The sequence below is a fragment of the Dermochelys coriacea genome, chromosome 14 (genome assembly GCF_009764565.3).
Source record: "Dermochelys coriacea isolate rDerCor1 chromosome 14, rDerCor1.pri.v4, whole genome shotgun sequence".
NCBI classification, from domain to species: Eukaryota; Metazoa; Chordata; order Testudines; family Dermochelyidae; genus Dermochelys; species Dermochelys coriacea.
In genome coordinates this window covers 14,548,464-14,572,124 of record NC_050081.1, presented here as the reverse complement: position 1 = coordinate 14,572,124, position 23,661 = coordinate 14,548,464, and the positions used below count along the sequence as shown (strand labels likewise).

Below are 23,661 nucleotides of genomic sequence, written 5' to 3'. Positions count from 1 at the left end.
TTCGGTACAGGAATTTTAGGCAGGATTTCATATCCTGGCTGTAATAGCTCTGACTTCAGGCCTGATGCTCACAGCTGGGAGATGCTGTGTAGAACTGGGCTGCAGTCCAGTCCTGATTGTCAGAGCTGGGAGCCTCTGGCTCATGCTAGACTTTAGTTCCAACACAGCTCCTGGAACAGACTCTAGGGCATCAGTTCAGTGTCTATAAATGCTGTTTTCCCACTTGACTGGCTGCTGCCCTGGCCCATCAATTACAGTTCCAGGGCTTTGTGTGTGTGGACAGCCAGCCTGTAGATCCAGAGCTGCAGCCCAGACTCCCCTGAGACAGCCTTCTGAAAAGGTGGCTGTGGAGATGGGCCTGGAAAGTGCCCCCAAAGGGATGCAGCCAGGCTGGCCTGTACACGCTCATTAATCATTTGCTTATGGCTGACCTCTGCAGTTCTCTGATCAAGGTTGTGTCAGCCAGCCTGTTGGAGCATTTCTCTCACTTCCCGGCTGGAGCAGCCTCTCTTATTGCCCTGCCATTTCCACAGTTCCCTCTCTCCCTCCCTCCTTTCTCAAGTGGAAGGATACACCCTCCTCCCATTGGGAATTGGAGTGGCTATTTTGCAGCTATGCTTCCCCACACAAGGGACACAGATGTCACTCAGCAGCTTCCCTCATCCCCATGTGGAGAGACATGTGTTCCTTTCCCAGGGGAGCAACAGGTATTCTGCAGCTACCCTCTTAGGCCCCGTGGAGTTATTCTTCCAGCTGACTGGCAAGGCCACCTCTTTCCTTGTAATTTGGACTTGCTTTATGGTCCTGATTCCTCACTGCCTAACTGTACATTGGGTCTAACTCCCCAACACCCTGCCCCTTGTGCAGTCACATACACCAGTGCAAAGTTGAGTCTAGAGTGGGTGTGAAATGCTACCAACTCAGACCAGACCAGTAGCATATTGCACTTACTTGGCATCAGTTTTAACCTCTACATGAGGGGCAGGGCAGCAGAGAATCAAGCTGCTTTTGTTGGCATTTTGCTCTTGTGAAAAGTGCATTTGAAACCACCATGGCTGGTGGCATGTGAGGGGAGAATTCTGCATGGTAGCATTTTACACTCGCTTTGCATGGATGTGAATGACTACCCAACATGCAGGGCTGTGAGAATCAGGCTCAACAACCTTAGTGCTGCTTCCTGAGCACTCTGTGGACTAGTCAGGCCCTGCATTTGCCTATAGTGGTATATCAGCATTGCTGCATGAGGTGGCATAGGTGGTGGAATGGCCCTGGCATTACCATGGAAATCCTCTGAAGGAAGTGATCGGTGTCTACGTTGTTTTTTTATTTTTAATGTCCTGGTTTCAGTGGGGATGGACCTGTGGACCCCTACACCAAACTCTGCTGCAAGGGCTTCTGCATCGACATCCTGAAGAAGCTGGCCAAGGCAGTGAAGTTCTCCTATGATCTCTACCTGGTAACCAATGGAAAACATGGGAAGATAGTGCGAGGCATCTGGAATGGCATGATTGGCGAGGTAGGGGGACAGGTGTGACCCTTTCCCACAATGCACCTTTCCTCAAAGAGGGCCATGCCTGCAATCAGTTCACCAAAATGCTTAAAGGGATGATCTGAACTGGAATTCTCCCATTTGAGTTGGGTCAGAATTTCAGTGTTTGGAGTCAGTTTCTGATCCTTGGCTAGGCTTGGGTAGGGCATAATGTTACATGGATGATGCCTATAATAAAGGCAGCCTAACATTTTGCATTATAAGACTCTGTTTTCAGTTGTTTATAACTTTTTTCCAAACTTTAACTGTGTGGGCTGAAATTTGGCTGTCTGCCTTATGCTGAATGTTTTTTGGGACATTTTCACGAAAATGGTTGAGATGTTTCAGAGATTAGGGAAAAGTACATTGTTTTGTCCAAGTTAAAAAAAATCATACATTCATTGAAGTGCTAGTGCCAGTGTGCTTTGGAGCAAGACATTTGCCCTAGCATCAGGGATATGCCTTGTGTTCCCATAAAAATGTACCCAAATTGGTCCAGGTTATCAACCTCCAAAAAAATCTCAGTTAGCACATGCTCACGAGAGACCTGTTCGTTTGGCAGCTAAATTCTCCAAAGATTCCATCTGTACTGAGCATGCTCCAACCTGGGGCTCCATTTCCTGCCATTGCTCCTCCCATCTGCTAGAGGCCACTGTGGTGCCAAGCACAGGAAGTGAGAGTAAGGAGACTCTCCATGTGCTTTCAGTGCTCCCCTGGTGGTGTCCAGGCAGTGTGGGGGAGGATGTACCTGAAGGGAATGCAGAGGGTTGGGGGGGACAATGGAGGAGTAGGATCTGAGGAGGGGTAGGAGCCAGGGTGATATGGGGTGGGGGGCAGGAGTCAATGTAGGGGGATGGGTAGCAGCATGGGATGGGGGTAGGCAATGTGGGGGTGCAGGAGGTTGGACAGGAGAAGAGTGGGAGGGAAACAGAAGGCAGGCTGGGTAGTGAATGAGGTTGTCGTCGGTAGAACCTCTGCTGTCTTTGTTGTAGACGTTGCAAGGTGTGTAGTGAATGAGGCAGGGAATTGAAGGAAGAGGAAGGCTGGTCTCATGGTTAAAGAAGTTGAATACTGGCTGGAGAACTGGATTCGCTCCCTGCCCCTCTGATGCTGGGCAAGCCACTGAAACCAAAATGTTCATAGTTGGTCATTGTATGTCCATGATTTTCTGGGTGCCTGGCATGCCACCTAGAATCAGATTTGTAGAAGTGCTGAGTAATCACAACTGCAGCTGAAATAGATTGAAGCTGTGCTGTGAATATACAAAGTGCTGTAAAAATGCTGAGCATTTCACTGACTGAGGCAGGAGTTCTGTGGGGAAAAAAGGGTATGATCACATAATCAAGCATAGTATCATAATGCATACACACAAGGGGGGTAAATTAAGGTTGCACAGGTAACCTTAACTGTGGCATTTCCTAACTTTTAAGTGCTTGATTTCGCAATCTTAACTTTCTTTAACATAGTATGTGTGTGTACTATTTACATTTATTGGGCCAGATTCCCTGGTATGCTTGAGCTGTTTTGCATTGATCCAGCAAGAAGGCCAAGCAGTTGTAAACCTGGCTAAAATAGATTTAAGCTGATATGTGTCACTGAAGCAGCACCAAGCAGCTTGGGCATGCTGGTGCATATGGTCTTTTTTCTGGGGCAGTGAGAAAGCAGGAGGAGCTCTGAGGTGGTGGTCAGTAAATTGAGGCTGACAAATTGTATAGCTTTGCAGCCATGAGCTGCTAATGTTGCGCTCTTATTAATTTTCAGAGCAGTGTTATTTTCATGTATTTTTGTTTATTTTATTGGACATTTTTGCATTAGCAGGAAATAAGCTCCCTTTCTCCCAGAAAGGTGTTGTTTGAAAGAGCTGCTTGGGAAAATTTTTGTTTAAATAGTTTTGTTGGAAAATGCTGTCTTTACAAAATGGAAATTTTTTGCAAAATCATGTCAACTTCCATGAATAACGTTTAGGAAAAATTTCTAAATGTTATGTCAAAGCTAAAATTGCATTTCAAAATGTATTTTGTTTGCTTGTTTTTCCATTTCTTTTATTATTTTGACACTATGTCAGGACATGTCAGGCATAGCAGTGTATAATATGACATGACCCGACATAAGGTCAAAATAATAAAAATAATGGAAAAGCGCAAACAAAATAAATGTTGAAAATGTATTCAAAATGATGGGGTCTAAATTAAGTGTTGCCATTCAAAGAGATCTTAAGTCATTGTGGATAGTTCTATGAAAACATCTGCTCAATGTGCAAGGGCAGTCAAAAAAACTAACAATGTTAGGAACTATTAAGGGATAGAAAATAAGACAGGAATATCATAATGCCACTATATAAATCCCGGGTACACCCACACCTTGAATACCATATGCAGTTCTGGTTGCACCATCTCAAAAAGATATATTAGAATTGGAACATGATTAAGGGTATGGAACAGCTTCCATCTGGGGAGAGATTAAACAGACTGGGACTGCTCAGCTTAGAAAAGAGACAACAGAGGAGGGGTATGATAGAGGGCTATAAAATCATGACTGGGGTGGAGAAAGTGAATAGGGAAGTGTTCTTTACTCGTTCACATAACACAAGAACCAGGGGTCACCCAATTAAATTAATAGTCAGTAGGCTTAAAACAAACATAGAAAGTATTTCTTCACACAACGCCCCGTCAAACTGAGAACTCATTGCTGGGGGATATTGTGAAGGCCAAAAATATAATTGGATTCAAAAAAGAATTAGATAAATTCATGGAGGATAGGTCCATCTAATGGCTATTAGACCAGATGGACAAGGATGCAATCCCATACTCTGGGTGTCCCTAAACTTCTGACTCCCAAAAGCTGGGACTGGACAACTGGGGATGGATCACTCGATAATTGCCATGTTCTGTTCATTCCCTCTGAAGCATCTGGCACCAGTCACTGTCGGAAGACAGGATAATGGGTTAGATGGACCATTGATCTGACCCAGTATGGCCATTCCTATGTTCTTAATTTTAGTTTTCAAGCAAAAATTCAAAATTTCTGCTTCATGATAAGTTTCAAAAATATTTAGTCATTGTGATTTGGAACAAATTAATTTTTTTAAATGTTTGAGATTTCCTGCAAAACAGAAATTCCGATTTTTGACCAGCTCTAGTAAATTACCTGGGGCCAAAGGTCACTATGTACATTCAGTCCAGACTTTGACTGCAGTGGACCAGGGCTGGACCCAGTGTGTAGCAAGGCAGGAATCCAGTGAGTGGGAAGGAAGGAAGGAGGTAGTTGGGGAGTGTGAGTCCGACCTAGAGGCCAAGGACCTGAGTCTGTTACTCCATTTCTGTGCTAAGGGCTGGGGAGGGGCAAAGGTAGCTTGTGCAGGGGCCTTGCTGGCCTGTGGTACCATTGGCTGCTCTAACTCTTATGCTGTGCTTCCCCTTGGGACTCCCGGCAGCAGAGGATAGCTGTCATGCAGTGCGCTATAGCCATGCCCCCCATCGGTCCTGTGTTTGGCAATGGTTGCAAGGCTGGCCTAGGGCTTTATCCCAGTTCTGCAACAGCCTCTGGGGGCCATATCCACCTACTTTGTGTTGCCAGAATGGAGTCAAAGGGCTGTGGGGGTCACTGAGCATCAGGCCCTGAGCTTCTTAGGGGAGAACCAATTGGGAAGGGAGGTGTTTTTCCTGTGCAGTCCGTGTCTGAAGCTGGGACAGGGAAAGGGGGAGTGGGTTACCTTGGGGCCAGTCTCTCTGCCACTCAGTCAGCAAGGGGAGGTGGGATCAGACAGAATGATGGTTAGCCATGCTGGGGTTGGGTCCCCTGTGAATTGCTGGTGTGCGGGTTTGCTCACGTAGCTCCAGACTCACCTGGCTGCCTCCTTTGTTGTCCTCCAGGTGTACTACCAGCGAGCGGACATGGCCATAGGGTCCCTCACCATCAACGAGGAGCGGTCTGAGATTGTGGACTTCTCTGTGCCCTTTGTGGAGACGGGTATTAGTGTCATGGTGGCTAGAAGCAATGGGACAGTCTCGCCTTCTGCCTTCCTAGGTGAGCAGAGCCAGCCTGGTACCGGGGTGGATGCTTTGTTCTATGCGCAGAGCTGCGAGTGAGCATGGTGCGTTCAAGGAGGGGAAAAGCATAGAGTGAAAATGGAGGGTTAAGGCAAGCCCGGCTCTGGAGTCTGGGGTGAATCTTGGTGTGTCTGGGCTTGGTGAGGCCATGGGGCGTCTGGACTCCACTCCGTGTAAATATGGTGGCTGTGGGCCATTTTGGTACCAAGGAATGTGCCTGTCATGTGGATTCAGGTGGTGAGGTGTACTCAGAAGCAAGGCTGAGCCAGAGAGGAGCTTGATTTCTCTGGGATGGGACTTACTGCTGATGCCAACAAAGGGTTGATATTCCCGTCTGTGCTCAACTCCCCTCCCTGTCATGTCAGGGTATTTCCATTCTAACCTGTCTCTTGCTAGGTAAAGGAGATTGGGGGCATTCTGGACTTGTGGATTCTATTCCTGGCTATACCACAGACTTGCTGTGTGATCTCGGGCAAGTTACTCAATCTCTCTGCCTTGGTTTCCCCATTTGTAAAATGACTATAATAGCACCCACCCCACTGGGGTCTGGGGAGGCTGAACTTATGGTCTGATGGAGCACTTGGGGTTCCTCTGATGAAAGGTGCTATGAAAGTGCAAAGAACTGTCATAACTACCCATGCATAGAAATAGCTTCCCAAACTTTTTTTGGTGGCTGAGCTCCTTGACAGCTGCCAGATGAACTTCACATCCTGTGATTTTGATAGGACATTGGCTATGTTGCATTTTCTATGTAGGATCAGCAATGAAAGAGTTAACTTATCAGATGCAACTTATTTTATCTTGGCAAAGCCAAGAGTGTCCTCTGCATACAAAGTCACTGCTTGGCCATGCATTGATTGAGAGCATCGCTTCCAGTCAGTGTCAAAATACAAGCTTAGTTTCCGCTCCAGATTCTGACAGGTTGTGCTCATTTCCTGTACCCCATGGGCCTTCTTCTCTGTGTCCCTCTAGACTCCCCCTGGAACCTAGGGGAGACTGTCTGGAGTTTAATATTGGTGGTATAGCCTGTGCTATAGGGTCTTGGTAGATGGGACACTGATTGCAAGAACAGGAAACTTTGAAGTCCAATGAACCAGTGATTAAAATGGAGCAGGGTAGTTTAAGGGCTAAACTACTATAGAGACTTTTACCGTTGGTTTGACTATGGGCCAGATCAGTGGAAGTCAAAGCCCATCACTGCTGATGGTTTTTCAGTGGCCTTTGTGAAATTAATTGGTGAGTCTCAGACAAGTTCCCAGGGTACAAGGGTCCATGTCACAAAAGTCACCTCCACAAATTGGCAGTGATCAGTCTCCCTGCTGGTGGTGTCATTACAGCCTAAGGTCAGGACAGGCCCCAAGACTGAATTCCTCTCTTGCTCTAAGCAAGGGGCTGAGGTTATATGCAATAGTTATTTTATTAAACTGAATCAGGGACTTGTTAGGTGGAGGCCAGGCTGAGCATGTTCTTAGGGAGGTTCATTCTACAAATCCAGTTCTTTCCTCTTCTGCACTTGAATTTTGTAATTATGGTGTTTAAAAAAACAAAAACAAAAAACAAAAAAACCCAAGATTTTGAAGTGCTTTCCAGAAAAATAACCTGTAAGTTTAAATAAGACAAAAGTTTGGGATGAGTGTTTAATGCTGTATGTGAATATGTGTGAATTTGATTAGCAGTACATGTTGCATGTTTGTGTTTATGTGAGGATGAGTGTTTGCAGTGCATGTTGTGCGAGTCTCTCTATATGTGCATGTATCTGCATATGTGTTTCACATGTGAATAATTGGCTAGACAGCAGTACTGCAGAAAGGGATCTAGAGGTTATAGTGAATCACAAATGGAATGAGAGTCAACAGTGTGATGCAGCTGGAAAAGGGCAAATGTCATTTTGGGGTGTATTACTGGGAGTGTTGCACAAAAGATGTGGGACGTAATGGTTCTGTTATACTCGGCACTGGTGAGGCCTCAGCTGGAGTACTGTGTCCAGTCTTGAGCACCACACTTTAAGAAAGATGCGAACAAACTGGATTCCAGAGAAGAGCAACAAGAATGATAAAAGTTGTGAAAAAACATGACCTATTAGGAAAGGTTGAAAACATGCCCAGTTCTTAGTCTTGAGAAGAGAAGGCAGAGTGGGGACCTGATAAGTCTTCAAATATGTTAAGGGATGTTATAAAGAGGACAGTGATCAATTTTTTTCTCCAGGTCCTCTGAGGGCAAGTCAAGAAGTAATCTGCTTAGTTTGCAGCAAGGGAGATTTAAGTTGGATATTAGCAAAATCTTTCTAACTATAAGGATAGTTAAATACTGGAACAAGTTACCTAGGTATGTTGTCATTGGAGGTTTTTAAGAACAGGTTAGACAAACACCTGTCAGCAATCGTCTAGATTTACTTAATCCTGCCTCAGCATAGGTGGTTTGTGTAGATGACCTCTGGAGGTCCCTTCCAGCCCTACATTTCTATGATTCTGTGTCTGTGTTTGTGTTCAGTATGTGTATGTGACATGCGGATGAGTGTGTGTCGAATGCATGTGTGAGTTTGGCTCTGTGTGCGTGTTTAAAAGTGTTTGTGAATAAGTGTGTGTAACTATATGTTGCTACATGTATGGGTACATCTGTGGTGGTGTATCTGAGTGTGCATGTCAAAGAATTCATGTTTTCATGTGGCTGAGGGTATATTTGCTTTGTGTGTGTGTACATATGCACCTTTTGTATGCGAGTACCTGCTGTTAGGAAAGTGCGTGTGTGAACATGTGGATTGTTAGCTGCATGTGTGAACTGTTCCATATGTATGTTTGTGTGTATGTACAAGCTTGCATGTGTGGATGCATGTTGGGGTGTGTGTGTGTGTGTGTGTGTGTGTGTGTGTGTGTATGTGTGTGTGTATATATATATATATACAGAATAAATCTACGAAAGCGCATGTGTAGCACAGTGTGTGTGAGCAGCCTGCTTATATGTTTGTGCATATGTCTGAGCTTGTCCTTGTTCTGTATGTTTGCATGCACATGTTGGCATAAGCCTGTATATGCTTTGAAGGCCTCTTTGACTTGACAGCACACAGTTTAGACATGCTGGTGCCAGAGGCTACGAGTGTCTCCTCCCCAGAGCTTTCTGTCTCCTGTGCTGTGGGATTGCAGGAGAAATGTACAGGCTCCCCAGCGCTGCATAGTAGAGTGTATCTGCTCCAGAGGGAGCCAATGTCACCACCTTCACTAGAGGACAGATAGCTCAGTGTCAGGAAACTGGGGTGAGCTTATGGAGTCAGAAGAGCAACAAGCCACCCTGGCTCTCCCCCCCCTCCTCCCTTCAGAAAAGTGTTGCTGTCCCCTAACTCCCCCAACTCCAGCCAAGTAGCCCTCTCTGATTTCAGTTACTTGAAGAATCAGGCCCCTGGACTTTAACTCTCTGCAGTCTTCAGATCTGGGCCTTCTCTTCCTACTGCACAGTCATCTCACCAGAAAATGTGTGTAGGAGAGCTAAGCCCAGGGGAAGCCAGGGTCAAAGGTTCCTCCTTCCACCATCCCCACCCTCTCACTTGCCCAGCTCCCTCCACATGCAATTAAATGCATCTGATGCCATCAGATAAAGGTTTTCTCCTCCTTGACAGGGAAGGACACGCTGACAAATGGCCCTCTTCTGCTGTATTTTGAGGGCTTGAATTAATCCCATCCTTCAGCCTGCCCTTTAATGACAGAGCTCTATCATTCTGGGTGTTTGCTGCTGTCACCCAGCAACTGCCACTGTCTCTTCCGCTTGGTCTCTCTCTGCCTTGAGTGCCTCTTTCTGTTCACGCCTCTTCCTGCCTTCTTGATGTCTCTGTCTCTCTGTCCCTCTCTTAGTGTCTCCTCTTAGATTCATAGATATTAAGGTCAGAAGGGACCATTATGATCATCTAGTCCGACCTCCTGCACAACGCAGGCCCCACAATCTCACCCACCCACTCCTGCGAAAAACCTCTCACCTATGTCTGAGATACTGAAGTCCTCAAATCATGGTTTAAAGACTAAGGAGCAGAGAATCCTCCAGCAAGTGACCCATGCTACAGAGGAAGGCGAAAAACCTCCAGGGCCTCTTCCAATCTGCCCTGGAGGAAAATTGCTTCCCGACCCCAAATATGGTGATCAGTTAAACCCTGAGCATATGGGCAAGATACACCAGCCAGATATCCAGCAAAGAATTCTCTGTAGTAACTCAGATCCCACCCCATCTAACATCCCATCACAGGCCTTTGGGCCTATTTACCATGAATATTTAAAGATCAATTAATTGTGTCTTCTTTTGTGTCTGCCTTGTTCTTTCTCCGCATCCAGTTCTCTCCCTCTCTCTGTTCCTTTTTGCCGCTCCCTCTCTCATAGAATCATAGAATATCAGGGTTGGAAAGGACCTCAGGATGTCATCTAGTCCAACCCCCTGCTCAAAGCAGGACCAATCCCCAATTAAATCATCCCAGCCAGGGCTTTGTCAAGCCTGACCTTAAAAACTTCTAACGAAGGAGATTTCACCACCTCCCTAGGTAATGCATATCTCTATATATCTCTGCCCTGGCTCAGTAAATATAATAAGGTATCTGATGTATTTTGCCCCTTTTTCTGTTGGTGAATTTTTCAGCCACGAGATTGCTGATTTTTCTGGAATTTTCTCATTGTCTGTAATTCTTTCGTGAACAATTTCTGCAAATAATCATTCTTAATCTGCAGCTGGTGTGAGAGCAATTCCTTCCAAGTATTGGCTTCTTGAGCTGTTTTGACTGGACATGTAGGTTACATGGCATGTTTCAGTTCCCTGACTGGATTAAAGTAACTCTTAGGATCAGGTTTTTGGAGTGAATACTCGTGATTACAACTTCAGAATTCACTTTTCACTAATGTTCTGCAATATCCACTTAAAATGTTTTGTTTCCACAAATGTTCTTGCCTGGAAGCTCATTCACTGATGAGAAAATGAACACAAACAGGATGTGAACACTGTCTCTTGAATAAATGTTGCATTCAAACAAATATTCATGGACATACGTTTGCAATGTTCACCCAGTTCTAATCTCAGCCTTGCAAGATTCTATTCCAATCAGATTATTCTTAGATTGTGAACTCCTTTTGTTCTGTCTTTGTACAGCACCTAGCACAATGGGATCCTGGTCCTTGAGTAGGGCTCCTAGGTCCTATAGTAACACAAATAATAAACAATACTTAAGGCCCTACTTGAATCACAGGATGATTGTCCAAAAATTGCAGCTGAGTTGGGAGAAGCCATGGAAAATCATGGAAAAGTAATAATGGACCTTATTACTGCAAATACTTTTCCACTATTTTCTGCCATCAGCTGCCCTGGGCCCTCACTGTCAAATTGCAGCAGAAGCCTAATATTGCGGGATCCACAATATCACAAATGAAGTAGGGCCTTAACAATACTACTACTAATAAACATAGACCTGTTCACATGGGGTGGATACTACTTGAAAACTTTTTGACAGGTGAGTAATGTCTCATTAGTTTTTCCTCTGTCACTATATTATGATCAGGGCAGGTGAGTAGATTTTGTGCTTGGGCTGGTAAATTTTCATGACAGTTTTACATGGCTGGTTTCTCTCTCTTCCATCCTCCCTTGGCTAATTTCTCAACCTGCTTACATCAGGTCTGAATTTAGCTCTTTTTGTGAGTGAGACTCTCCCTTTTACTTCCCTCTTTCTCCCACTCTGAGTTACTCAATAAATAGCAAGACAGGACTATTTAGCATGTGCTCAGTCTGTAGATGAGGACACCCAGTAGCTATCGGGCATCTTTCAGTGTAATCCCGATTCCCTTTAGATTCAAGGGCACTAATAGGATCATCACAAATGTATTGTGCTGGGAAGGGTATATCTGTCTCTATAGGGTCACATGATCCTGCATGAAGCTTGAGGGGGTTTTTCCCTTAGCCTCTAGGTTTGGGTCCTGCTGTATTACTTGGTGGGAGGGTCCAGTCGCCTATAGTGACACACACATGGGGCCAGGTGCAGCACAGCTAGAGTTGACTGCCTCCCTCTTGCCTTGCAGAGCCCTACAGCCCGGCGGTGTGGGTGATGATGTTTGTGATGTGTCTCACTGTGGTTGCCATCACTGTCTTCATGTTTGAATATTTCAGCCCCGTCGGCTACAACCAGAATCTAACCAGCGGAAAAAGTAAGTTGCTTAAAGGAACCATGAACAAATGTTGTGGAATGAGATGGTGCCCTTTGTCACAAGCACCCCTCCCCTCCCCTTTGCCTTTGATGAGCCCTGCTTTATGAGAGGGAAGGCACCATAATAATTCCATGGGAATGGGTCTGGATTCTTACAGCCCCATATGTCCTGGGGAAGCATGGGCTCATCCCAGGGTCATGTTTCCAGCCATATCCGTGGATTACAGTGAGTGGGGTGTGTGGAAACTGATTCCCAGCCTCTTTCAGCAGAGCTTCCGCCTTTGCAAAGCAGACCCCAATCTCCATCAGCATGTCCTCATCCACTCCCCAGCCTCTGCTATTGGGGAGTCTTCCTTTCCTCAGCAGGGTCTCTGAGGGTCTCTTTGCCTAGCACCAGGTACCAAAATGGTGCCTCCAGTGTCTTCCACTTCAACATCAACATGGGAAACTGAAAAGCCATAAAATACCCCTCCCCCTAACTGTGCACACGCTTCCATCCCCTCCCAGATTGCTCTAAAATACAGGATGCCAGCTGGAGATTCCTCGGGCCACTTCAAGTTGACATGGGATTTTTGCCAATGCCATTGTGGACACAGATTCATAAATTCCAAGGCCAGAAGGGTCCATTGTGACCATCTAGTGAATCCAATTCCTTCCAGACCTGCTGTGGCAGTCACTAGCAGGACCGATCAGCCTATTACTATGCTGTCTGCTCTAGCTAAGAGCTCCCACATCCGAGCTAGCTGGGGAGAAGATTTTTCTCACATTTGTTTTGAGGAGTTGTCAGCCCCAGGCCAGGGTGCCATCGTTGCCCTTGATGAATGTTCATTAAAGCATATCCATCCTGACGGGTGCATAATGAAAATGCTTCTTGAAGCAGCATCAGTGACTCCCCTGTGCACTCCAGGACCAAACCTCTCCCCACTCTAGTTTCAGAGACCCTCAACAGTTTCTCAGTGTCGACCTTGGAGGGTTTGCCGTTCAGTCAGGGATCAGACACTGAGAGGAAAGGAGAGAGTCAGAAGGAAGCTGGTATCAACCAGGAGAGAATAGCCTAGAGCCCACAGTAAAAATACACAATCTATTTTTAGCTTTCATCTTCCAAATGAACAAAGGCTCCAGCAGAACTCGGCCAGCCAGAACCCTGCTGCTCCAATCCTCTCACCAGAGAGCGCTAGTTTGTTCTTGAATCTCATGTCTCATTTCTCATTTTGTCTCCTTCTTTCCCCCTAGTTTTAATTTTTTGGTATGTTGTTGGGAGGTGGTGGGGCAGCAAAATGCATTTCCATTCCACTCTCTCTAGCAACCATCCCGCTATTTCTGAAGGTGAAGTCAGAAAAGCTGCTATGTAATAGGTCTCTGTCTCTGTGCTGAAGGCCAGTCTTGGAGCCTCACCAGAAATGGGTCTGGCAGATTTCCTTCACAGCCCAGCCAGGACCTGCCTAGGCCACATACCCTGTCCTGGCAAGATTCTTCTCTCTCTCTCTTTCTTACCAGGACTTTGGAACAAAACAAGCACCAAAGAATCTCTACCAGGTTTTCTATAAGACTCAGTGCCTGGATGCTGCAAGGACTGGCACTATAGCAATATCTACAACAGATTAGATGTCGGGATAGACGCAGAGCATCTCAGCACGAACATATTGGGAGAAGCTCAGTGTTCAGACCAACTCCTGTTAAGACAGAACTGGTGCTTGTTGGGACATGGCCCTGAGATATTTTAGTTTTAGGTGAACAGCCAGCTTTCAACTGGCTCCACTCAATAAAGCAGGTAGATCTTTACATTAATAGGGAATCTCTGACAGTCATTTGAAGGTCCCTGAAACACAGCCAGACTCACCTGCTCCATGTTAAGGGTAGGATGTGGGCCCAGAAAGGGTTACCCTGTTTGTGGTGTCTGGGCTTCAGGCAATACTTTCTCTCTCCATATACCGAACCCACCAATGAATGCAGGAATTAAGGAAGAAAAAAAAATAACTTTCCCCAAAAGCAAACCCGGGATTACGTTGTTTGGTGGTGAGTTACAAGTGTAAAATGGCAGCAGCATAACTGGAAAGCCCATTTATCTACAGCTCAAGGCTAAAAGGCAGAAGGAATTATCCCTAGTCATTTTCCAGGAAACATAAGTTGGGACAGCAGCATGCCTGAGGTTGGAGAGACGTGTTGTGTTTTATCAAAAGGCCCAGGTTCATTCCAAGCTACCCAAAGCCTCTCTCCTTTTCTCCTCCCAGAGTCCGGCGGGCCCTCCTTCACCATTGGCAAATCTGTCTGGCTGCTGTGGGCCCTGGTCTTTAATAACTCGGTGCCCATTGAGAATCCAAAAGGCACCACAAGTAAGATCATGGTGCTGATCTGGGCCTTCTTCGCAGTGATCTTCCTGGCCAGTTACACAGCTAACCTGGCAGCCTTTATGATCCAGGAGCAATATATCGACACTGTCTCTGGGCTGAGTGACAAGAAGGTGAGGAGGGCTTGCAGAAAATAACCACAGTTTGGGAGGGGAAGTATGGGGGGATAACCATGGCTGGGTATAGAACATCCACAGTGGGTAGGGTGAGTATATTAGGTTAATCAAGTAAGGACTGAAGAGAGCTGACCTACTTTGCCTTCTGAACAAGTCAGGCTTCCATGGCATGGATTGCTGGTGGATACCAGCAATAAGGAGCAATGTGTAGAATCCATTAAGGGTGGTTACTGCTTATTCTGAATGTCAGGTTTCAGAGTAGCAGCCGTGTTAGTCTGTATTTGCAAAAAGAAAAGGAGTACTTGTGGCACCTTAGAGACTAACAAATTTATTTGAGCATAAGCTTTTGTGAATGCATCCGATGAAGTGAGCTGTAGCTCACGAAAGCTTATGCTCAAATAAATTTTAGTCTCTAAGGTGCCACAAGTACCCCTTTTCTTTTTACTCTGAATGTCTGTGCCTCAGTCTGACAGCTATGACATCCCTCCACGGCAGAGAGGGATTAGGAGCCCATGGTGTACATCCTGGGCAGGATGAATATGGTGGGATAAGTGTGCGCTGAGAGGGTAAGGTGAGTGGATGGGGTTAGGGCACTATTCCAATGGTGGTTATGTTGAAGATGAGGAGTTTAATGAAATCACAGTCTTGAGGGAGGTGAGAACTCCTTTGCCTAAGGTTGAACAGACTTGAAGGCTGAATGGTTGGAGTGTGGAGCGGAGGGGGAAGGAACAGAAAAGAGGCTGAGAGAAGTAACCCAAGAGAAACCAAGGTGGAGAGCTAGCAGAGTGACCAGCAGAGAGAGACTGAAACCAAAGAACAGAGCAGAGAAGGGGGAGCAACGTTCTAATGCAGAACCTGACTTGTGTGCCCACCACAGCATACAGGTATTGCCCATAGAGGTCAATAGGAGATGCTCATGTGCTGTGGTAGAAGTGGACCCAGTAGCTCTCCTGTGTGTCCCTTTCTCCTCTCCACTAAGCCGGGCTCTTGCTCACAGAGCACAGGCAGGCCTCCAGCTAGGAACACCTATTAATAAATCTAATGCCTTTGGGGGGCAAGTGCCAAGAAATAGGGTTTCTGCACTCAGTGGCTAGGGTTTGTGGGACCAAGGGTCACGAGGCCTGGGTTTGATTCCCAGCTCTCCCATGGACTTGTGCCACTTTGGCCAAACCAAACCAATCTTGACAAACTGGGAAACTTTTTATGGAAGCATCATCCCACTTTTCAGCCAGTGCTGGTGCTGATACAGGTTGATAGTGACAAGGTGGGAATAGACAGAAAGGGTAGAAATGGAGTGGAAGCTGGGCTCAAGGTGAGGGTGAAAACACAGCCTGGTTCCATCACTGGGCTAAGTGGAAAATCCAGGAGGAGGCCTGGAGCACAGTGCTGGGCTTGTTTGTTGGACCAGGCAATTGATTACTGTTCATGGTGATTGCCATTCTAGTTCCAGAGGCCCCAGGAGCAGTATCCCCCGTTCCGCTTCGGCACCGTTCCCAATGGCAGCACGGAGAGAAACATTCGGAGCAACTATCCAGATATGCACACGCACATGGTGAAATACAACCAGCGCTCGGTGGAAGATGCCCTGACCAGCCTCAAAATGGGGTACGTCTCCCTTTAAGAGCAACTCTTCTGAAACAGGAGTGCGCCTCCAGAGGTGGAGCGTGCACAGGCTTCTACCTCCAAAATGCCTGGGGTGGGACAGGAAGGGACTGTTCTTCTGTATTTACATTATCAGAAGCATGGGGGGATGGAGATTAAGTCAGATCAACTTGCCTGACTTTAGGAGATGGCTCCAGCTAAGAGTTCCCACCACCTAACATGAGCATACAGGGCCAAGTCCTCTGCTGCTGTGAAAGGGTGGAGCTCCACAGAAGTAAAGAAGGAGCTGTCCCAAGATCTCCATCCAGCACCTGGTGTGTGTGCGTTTTCGATAGCAAATCAAGTAATTTAAGAACGCCCCATCCCTTTGCATAATAGCATTTAGCTTTCAAAGGGGATGGGTGGGTAGGAAGCTAGGGAATGAGAGAGACACACACAGATTGTCTCTGCAGAAAGCATCAGGTAAGAAATCCACCCTCTCTTTGAGTAATCTCCTGAGTACATATTCCCTCCTGGCACTACCATCTTCCAGCTGAGAGGGCAGATTGACGTCCTGACTGCTTGTGGTCCTTACTGAGCCTATAGCGCTTCTCATGAGCACAGGCTGCCAAATTTTAGCTCAGGCTTGTCTACACAGCGGCACTGGTGTACCACTTTAGCGTTTCAGTGCAGACAACACCTATGCCACGATGCAGGGTTCTCCCATCAGAGTAGGTAATCCACTTCCCCGAGAGGCAGTAGCTAGGTCGACAGAAGAATTCTTCCATTAACCTAGCGCTGTCTACACTGGGACTTTGGTCACGTGAATTATGCTGCTCAGGGGTGTGGCTTTTTTACACCCCTGACTGATATAGTTAAACCGACCTAATTTTCTAGTGTAGACCAGGCCTCCGATTACAGGCTGTTCAGCTAAGGATATGTTTACACTGCAGTCAGAGGTATGACTGCAGCACATACAGACACACCCAAGTTAATTTTGATCCATCTCCCCTGACTAACGATAGTAGTGAAGCCATGACAGAATGACTGTACAAATCTGCCTGGGACCTTGAGTATGTAACTCTAACAGCTGGCCCATGCTGCCACCCTTACTCCCACAGCTTCATTATGATTGTTCTTCAAACTAGCCAGATCAACGCTAGCGTGGGTATGTCTACACATACTGCCGTCATATCTCTGATTACAGTGTAGACATCCCCTAGATCACCTCTTCAATTTCAATGGAGGATAGGGTTTTTTCCCCTCACTTTGTGTCCTAAATTGTTGTATAGTGTTGCTCTGTGATGCTAAACAGCTTCCACCTTTTACCCCAGAGATGACTGCCTTTCAGTGGTGTGCAAAGTGATCTGTATAGATATGTCACTGCCTTTAAAATGATATTGGCCTGAGGAAAGCATTTTGTTGGGAGTAGTCTTCTCCTATTTGGGGCATTTGGAGCCCATACTCTAGTTGAGTCTGGGCTTGTTGATAATATAGCTGCTGAGCCTCAATACCATCAACAGTTCCTCCTTGTTTAGAAAGAGAAGCATCCAAGTTTCCTCCCCGGCTGTTTGAGATGAGATGTTGAATCCAAAGCTCTGTGGCTACTCTGTTTTCCTCTCTTCCTGGTATCTCCTCATCCTTTCCCTGCCCGAGCTGCTCCCTTCCCATCTTCTCTGTTGCCGTCCTTGCCCTGAACTCTCTCTGCTTGATTCCAGGAAGCTGGATGCCTTTATCTACGATGCCGCTGTGCTGAATTACATGGCTGGCAAGGACGAGGGCTGTAAGCTGGTGACCATCGGCAGTGGGAAGGTCTTTGCTACCACCGGCTATGGCATTGCTCTGCAGAAGGATTCCAAGTGGAAGAGGCCAATTGACTTGGCCCTTCTACAGTTCCTGGGAGACGGTGGGTATTTCTTTCCCTGCTCAGCACTGGGGAGCAGTGTCCCTCCTCTGACTGGGTGACAGTGTTAGCCTAGCCCTTCCCTTCTTGTACTTCTTTCCTTGCAAAGCTGGGGAAACCGTGTTACCCAAGAATCAGACATGCACAAAGGTGGCACTCCTATCTCTCACCTTCCCTTACTTGTTTGATCTTCCGTTTTCCTCTCCTTTCTTTCTCTGGCACAAACATGCTGCTGTTTTATTTTAAAATGTATTTATCTGTTAAAACTGGAAGAGGATCAGACAGTCCATCAAAACCAGCACATATGTTGTGAATTAACCCAGACATCTAGGGCTCTATCCATGTAAGCTAGGGGCCAGATCCTCAGCTGGTGTAAATGTAAACCATCTGGGAATGCTGGCCCTAGCTTTCTCCTCCATCTGCCACATGGAAGTCATCTATGGCATGCAGCTTTGAATCTCTTGGTCTCCTGGTACCTTAGGGAGCCCCAGCTGCACTCTGTGTAGTCAAGCAGTCAGTCTGTGGTCTGCGCTGTGCATTAGGGGAAGCATCAAGAAGTATTGAGAAAGCTGTTCTTCCCGGTCAGGTTGGTTGTGGTTAACATTCAATTGGGCCCAGCCTCTCCTAGACATTATTCTCTCTGCAATCTCTCTCTTCCCGCTAATAGGCAATACACCTCTCCTGGCAGCTTTGAGATCTTAAGTGATCTGTGTGCAAAGTATAAAGGCACGGGAGTGGGGAGACGGGACGGGACGTTCCAGAGTAAAATGTAACAGAGTTAAGGGGGGGAGGAGAGGGGGAAAGAGGCAGATCAGGACAGAGGAAGGGAATTATGGGGAGAAAAGAGATGGGTGTGGAGGGGAAGAAATTAAGAAGTCAGAAAGGCTATCATATGTCCAAATCCAGGAGAGTTCGGTGAAGGCACAAACTGGGGAGAAATCCTAAAGGCTGAAGAGAGGACAATTCTATTAATAACTTCTGGGATCCAGTGGAATTTTTTTCTGCTTCTAAAACAACGTGGACATTAGACTGTGAAGTGAGAGGGTTGGTCCCTCATGCTGCACAGGCACAGGAAGCTCCTGACTAGAATCTCAGTCTGTCCCTCTGTGTGTAACTGTTTCCCAGGGGAAACCCAGAAACTGGAGACAGTGTGGCTGTCGGGGATCTGCCAGAATGAGAAGAATGAGGTGATGAGCAGCAAGCTAGACATTGACAACATGGCCGGGGTCTTCTACATGCTGTTGGTGGCCATGGGGTTGAGCCTGCTGGTCTTTGCCTGGGAGCACCTGGTGTATTGGAAATTACGCCACTCTGTCCCCAAGTCGCACAAACTTGACTTCCTTCTGGCCATAAGCAGGGTAAGTGCCTTCCCCACGTTTCCACTACGTGACCATGTTCCCCCTAAGTCACTCTTTATTGATCTTATTTATTCAGGAGGGGCTAGTTTGTCACCAGGAGTAAGGGCTGAGCGGATGTGTCTGGTAATGGGATGCTGAGTATTTTGCCTCTATGTTACTGATCAGAATATGGCAGGAGGGAGGAAGCTTGTGCTGCCCACACAGTGTCCATGTTCTGTGGATAAAAACAAGCCTCTTGTCTGAAGGGCTGTGGGGTTCTCTGATGGGAGCCTTTTCCCAGCCCTAAATTCACATGAAACAATCGAGCACCAATTAAAAGCGCACCAAGGAAATGAATAATGAATGGATGCACCAGTCCCTGGCCTTGTCACTTTCACATTCCCAAGCCAAAACAGCTTATCGCACGTGCCTTGAGTTTAGTATATGGCTTGTGCTCTAACAAGCTCTCACCTCATCTGGTGTGAAACCAAAGTTAATGGGTGTGCTGTTCAAAGCGAGGCTAATGGGAGAACTGAGGGAAAGACTAAGTTCTGGGTTTGTCTAGGCAGGAGGAACTCTTGAGCACCATCGTGGAGATATGCTTGTTGGCCAGGGTTGGATGGTGCTCTGTCCTCAAGTTCCACTGCTGATCAAAGCGCTTGTTCTGGAGATGAGTCCGCTAGGTCACTAATGGGAGGAAACTATTCTAAAAAGGGAAGATGTTTGGAATCATGGTGTTTGGAAGTAATGCAGAGAACTTGGCACAGTAGACGATATTCCCGGCCCACAGCAATGTGACCTCAGGCCAGTCCTGGGCTGCTCTCCATCTCAACTATGGATGTTTATCGTTGTTCTGTAGTTTTTATCTGCTTTATCCTGCATGAACATGGAGCTTGTACATGAGGGATTGCCCTGCCTCATCCCTTCCCAGGACCCAAGGCGCACTGATTTATTATTCTTCATCTCCCTCCCTGTGTCCATTGCACTCAGGGTTGCTCTGGCCACTTTTTCTCTCTCTGCTTTTCAGGGCATTTATAGCTGTTTCAGTGGAGTCCAGAATCTGGAGAGCCCTGTTCGTGTTCGCACTCCTGATGTCACCGCTAACTCTGCCCAAGCCAATGTGCTGAAGATGCTGCAGGCTGCCAAGGACATGGTGTCAACAGCCAGTGTTGGGAGCTCCCTTGAGAATGCCACGCGCACCATCGAGAACTGGACAAACCGGAGTGAAAACCTCCAGACCACGTTCTCCCTTAGAACTCCTCAGCTTGTTGTCCAGAATACCAGTGTGTCCAGCAGGCCACCCTACTCCTCCAATGTGGCCGCAACAGAGAAGCTTGGGAGGGACTGTGCCCAGAGGGCTGTTCCACCACCCATCCCTGCTCCCCAACAGCTCTTTGTGGATTCCAGGCTGCCAGCTAATGAAAACTGGAGGGCGGTAAACGAGCAACCTCCAATACTTCACCCCCTAAAGTTTAGAGGAAGCTATTCTGGGGATAAAGTTCTTCCAGGTTCCACAGTCAGTGGCTTTCCACACCTCCTGGTGAGGACCATGCCTCCATCTCATTTCGGGAGCCACGTGCCCCTGGGAAACCACCTGAGCACTCCACTCTCACCACTGAAAACTCAAAGGGAGCTTCCCCTCCCAGACATCTACAAAGAGCACAAGCACCCTGTGTCCAGGGGAGAAGGAAAGGAGAAGCTTCCACCAAATGTCCACCTGGTGTATGGGGAAGGAGGACACGGGGACCCAGCCCAGCTGGCAAAGCTGTTCTCCACTTCTGAGAAGAGCCCTTTCTTGCCTCCTGACTGTACGAACAGATCCTTCTCAAAAGCCGACAGGCCTTGCAGACCCTTAGTTACTGTGTTCAAGGAACCAGAACCAGTGGAGCTACCTTTTCTGGGCAAGGAAAAGCCAAACAGAAGAGTCAGCCTGCTGAGGTCTGCCTGGGAGCAGAACGAGAAGCACCGTTCCCTAGGCATCCGGAGATACGACGGCAAGTCTTCCACCCGAGGGGATGTGCCAGATCTCTTCCCCAGAGCTGGTGTGGCACTGAGGCAGACACCAATGTACTATCCCACAGAAGCCCTCAGGCCCAGTGCTATGTGCAACAGAAAACGTGTGGAGGCAAACTCCAGGCTCCCTTGGAAAGCCCAGGAGTTCCTGCACTCTCAAGCGGCAAGGCTGCCCTCTTACGGGGAGGCGTGCCTGCAGAATGCCACTGGTGTGCACCGGGCCTCTTCCACCATGGTGCACAAACAGTATGCCTACATGAACTCCTATATGAACCTGCCCATGTACTTGGGGCGGCTTTACCAGGGGCCTCCCCCGCTCTGTGAACACTCCAGGACCAGCCAGCGCTGTGTCACTCGGGCTCCCTGGGCACCCAGGAGCAGGGACTACTTGGTCCAGGAGGACAGCCGGAGGACCATGTACTTTGACAGTGTGTACAGGGACTGTACAGAGCGAAACAAAGCAGAGCCCTCCTTCCTCCACATGGTCAATACGGAGAGGAGGGACATCCTGGCAGCCCAGAGAATGAACAGTCCTTGTGCTGCCCAGTCCTGGAGACGAATCTCTAGCCTTGAGTCTGAGGTGTGAGGGTAGAGAGGGGGGCAGGGTTAGGGCTATCGTTACTTGGCCTATATCCATGTTACTGCTGTCACACACCATCTGGAGATAACAGATTCAGGTGTGACTCTTGGGGATTGATCCCATAAGGGAGGCTCTCAAATTTGTCCATGAGTTTCCCCTGCTCTTTGGCACCAGCAGGAAGATCTTTTCCCATTTCCTCAGCTACTGAAGGACCAAAAAATAATAAAGCCACAACTATTTGATATGGGACACAAACCTAACTGTAGAAGGCACTTTAATGTGTGAATTCTCAAATCTTCCATTTCCTGGGCACTGGGACTTCACATGGGCAGTGCGATGCTCTTGGTTGTGTCTTGTCCAATTGAAATGCTCACAGTCATCTGTGGCTCACTATAAAGTATCCAGTACAATGTCAATCATTTATTTTTGGTTCCAGTGAACTTGGGGTGCATGCTCACAGCTCTGCTCTTTGTGAAAAGATGGGGACATCTTCCAGCCCTGCTCCCCACCGCACTGTCCGGCTTCTAAAGCTGCACTGCTTTAAATGGTTCACTAATGAATGGGGACCACACCAGGGACAGGAACACCCACATTCCCTAGGATAGTTTCAAGACTTTCCTTCACATTTTGGTTTCTTAAAGCGAAAAGTCACAATGCCATGCCCAGGTCATTAAAGAGACATTTTAAATCTTATTTCTCTAATTCTGCCATCATTCTGAACCAAACTCAGGGTTATTTTTGCCAAGGTTTCTATTGATATCAAACATGCAGAGAGCCATCTTTTCATCCGGAAGACCTGCAAATGGTTAAGTAAATGAGTCAGATTCTCAGCTTGTGCAAATCAGCTGAGTTCTACTGAAATCAGTGGATTTACACTGATTTACTCTGGTTTACTCATGCACACAAGCTGAGGCTCCGACTAGAATCCTGCACTTGAGTCTTTCCTGCCAGGCCCTTGGGCCTGCACCTACCTCCACTGACTTCAGGAGCAGGGATAAAGTGTATGGTTTCCTGGGGAAGGGTGTGTGTGAAATGGTAAGTGGGATACAATGTGGTAGCTGTCCAACAGGCAGCTGTGCCAGAGGTGCTGTCTTTCTGTTACGGAGTGCTCTGCCCTGGCTCCGCCCCCTGCTCAGTGTGCCCCACCCTGGCTCCTCCCCAGCACCTCCTGCATGAGGCTGAACAGCTGATCACGGGTGGGCAGGAGGTGCTGGGGGAGGAGCTAATGTAGCTGGGGACTGCCGGTGGGGGGAGGGAGGGGAGCGTGCTCCAGTCCTGGAGCACGCATGGAGTTGGCGCCTATGAGCTGTGCAATAATGTTGCTAGGTGCGACTTGCCAGATCTGGGCTCACTTGGTAAATATGCCGTGAGGGGAACTCCTCTGGAGATGCTACACTCACTGATGGGTTTTTAACTCCGTGTAAATCCTCACAGGCACAGTCTATTTGACCGGGTTTGGTTAACACGATAATTCAGTCCAGCCATTGCCTGGCCTTTTTTCACACCCAAACAAAGCTTGATGCGAGGAGAGTTGAGCTATTGAATAGAAGTCAGGAGAAGTGTATTTACTTTAACTCCAAAGTGTTTAGAAAAAGACCTTTGCTATTCTGTCTTTCTATTAAGAAAAGGAGGACTTGTGGCACCTTAGAGACTAACAAATTATTAGAGCATAAGCTTTCGTGAGCTACAGCTCACTTCATCGGATGCATTTGGTGGAAAAAGCAGGGGAGAGATTCACACACACACATACACACACAGAACTGTGTGTGTGTGTGTGTGTGTGTGTGTGTGTGTGTATATAAATCTCTCCTCTGCTTTTTCCACCAAATGCATCCGATGAAGTGAGCTGTAGCTCACGAAAGCTTATGCTCTAATAATTTGTTAGTCTCTAAGGTGCCACAAGTACTCCTTTTCTTTTTGCGAATACAGACTAACACGGCTGCTACTCTGAAACCTGTCTTTCTATTAACTCCCTTGTGTTCAGTCACTTGGTCTCATTATAGTCACAGCAGGATCAAAGGCCTCGGGAGGAGACATCACCTACCT

General features: G+C 47.2%; 1 protein-coding gene across 3 annotated transcripts in view; it reads left to right on the top strand.

Moving 5' to 3' along the window:
- The window catches only part of GRIN2C (glutamate ionotropic receptor NMDA type subunit 2C), a 46,602-nt gene extending 24,294 nt beyond the window's left edge, over positions 1-22,308 (top strand). For 2 of the 3 annotated variants that reach the window (XM_038372219.2, XM_043497577.1), the window contains exons 6-13: positions 1,348-1,516; positions 5,401-5,554; positions 11,613-11,738; positions 13,969-14,198; positions 15,646-15,806; positions 17,501-17,688; positions 18,811-19,043; positions 20,050-22,308. In XM_038372219.2, coding sequence (XP_038228147.1) covers positions 1,348-1,516; positions 5,401-5,554; positions 11,613-11,738; positions 13,969-14,198; positions 15,646-15,806; positions 17,501-17,688; positions 18,811-19,043; positions 20,050-21,621 — 2,833 coding nt within the window. In that variant the 3' untranslated portion in view covers positions 21,622-22,308. The other variant, XM_043497578.1, reaches the window with a different exon arrangement.
- Positions 22,309-23,661: the final 1,353 nt, after the last annotated feature.